Raw genomic sequence first — 771 nt, 5'->3', positions numbered from 1 at the left:
GGGACAGCGGGGACAGCACCTCCAGCTGTGGCTCCCGGTGGAGGAACCACCTCCTGATCTCTCTCCAGCAGGCAGGGAGAGCCGAGGCTGCCTGGAGCTGCCAGAGGGAAGTGCTGGGGTGACATCAAGACATGCAGAAGAGCCGAGGGGTCCCCTCCCCTGCCCACCCCCAGCCAGGAGCTCCTACCTCTCTTCCTCCACCAGGAGCCTTCCCGCACAGAGTAGGACAGGTCGATGAACTCGATGTTGACAGCAGAGCGCTTGGGGAGGTGGGAAAACCTCTGTGCCTCCGTGATGTGGTTCTCCACCTTCTTCAAGTGGGTGGTGAGGAGTGGGGCATCCGGGGGGCTGGCGTGGCACACCGTGTCCTCCAGGGCGATGGAGACACAGGTGGGGTCCATCCCCTTCTCTGCCATCCTGCTGCTCTGCAGGGAGCACACGGGAGTTGGCTCACGGTGGGACAGTGTCTCAGGGCTGGGGACTGCAGGGACCAAACCACAGCAAGTCCTCTCAGCCTTTCCTGCTGGCTGCAGGCCTCTCTGTCCCTCTCTGCCCTGTGTTGCTGCCCAGGACCACAGCTGGATGGAAGGACAGACCGGGCTATGAAAGCCAAGCCTGCACCAAGGGGCTCACAGCAAGGAGCAGCTGATCAGCTCCCCAGTCAATAATTCATGCACCTCCAGGGGCTGGTCCAGCTCTGGCAGCAGGGCTAGCAGGCTGCTCATGTCCCCCAGCCCTGCTCTGCTGGGCTTTCTGCCCCACTCCTCTCTG

General features: G+C 63.0%; 1 protein-coding gene across 1 annotated transcript in view; it reads right to left on the bottom strand.

The window, feature by feature from the left end:
• The window catches only part of ABCG4 (ATP-binding cassette, sub-family G (WHITE), member 4), a 7797-nt gene extending 7366 nt beyond the window's left edge, over window positions 1-431 (bottom strand). The window contains exon 1 of the mRNA XM_009997413.1: window positions 188-431. Coding sequence (XP_009995715.1) covers window positions 188-416 — 229 coding nt within the window. The 5' untranslated portion in view covers window positions 417-431. The remainder of the gene's footprint in view (window positions 1-187) is intronic.
• Window positions 432-771: the final 340 nt, after the last annotated feature.

This window comes from Chaetura pelagica, unplaced genomic scaffold (assembly GCF_000747805.2).
Source record: "Chaetura pelagica isolate M959 unplaced genomic scaffold, ChaPel_1.0 scaffold775, whole genome shotgun sequence".
NCBI classification, from domain to species: Eukaryota; Metazoa; Chordata; class Aves; order Apodiformes; family Apodidae; genus Chaetura; species Chaetura pelagica.
The sequence above is the reverse complement of the archived record's forward strand: the minus strand, read 5'-3'. Positions and strand labels throughout refer to the sequence as shown.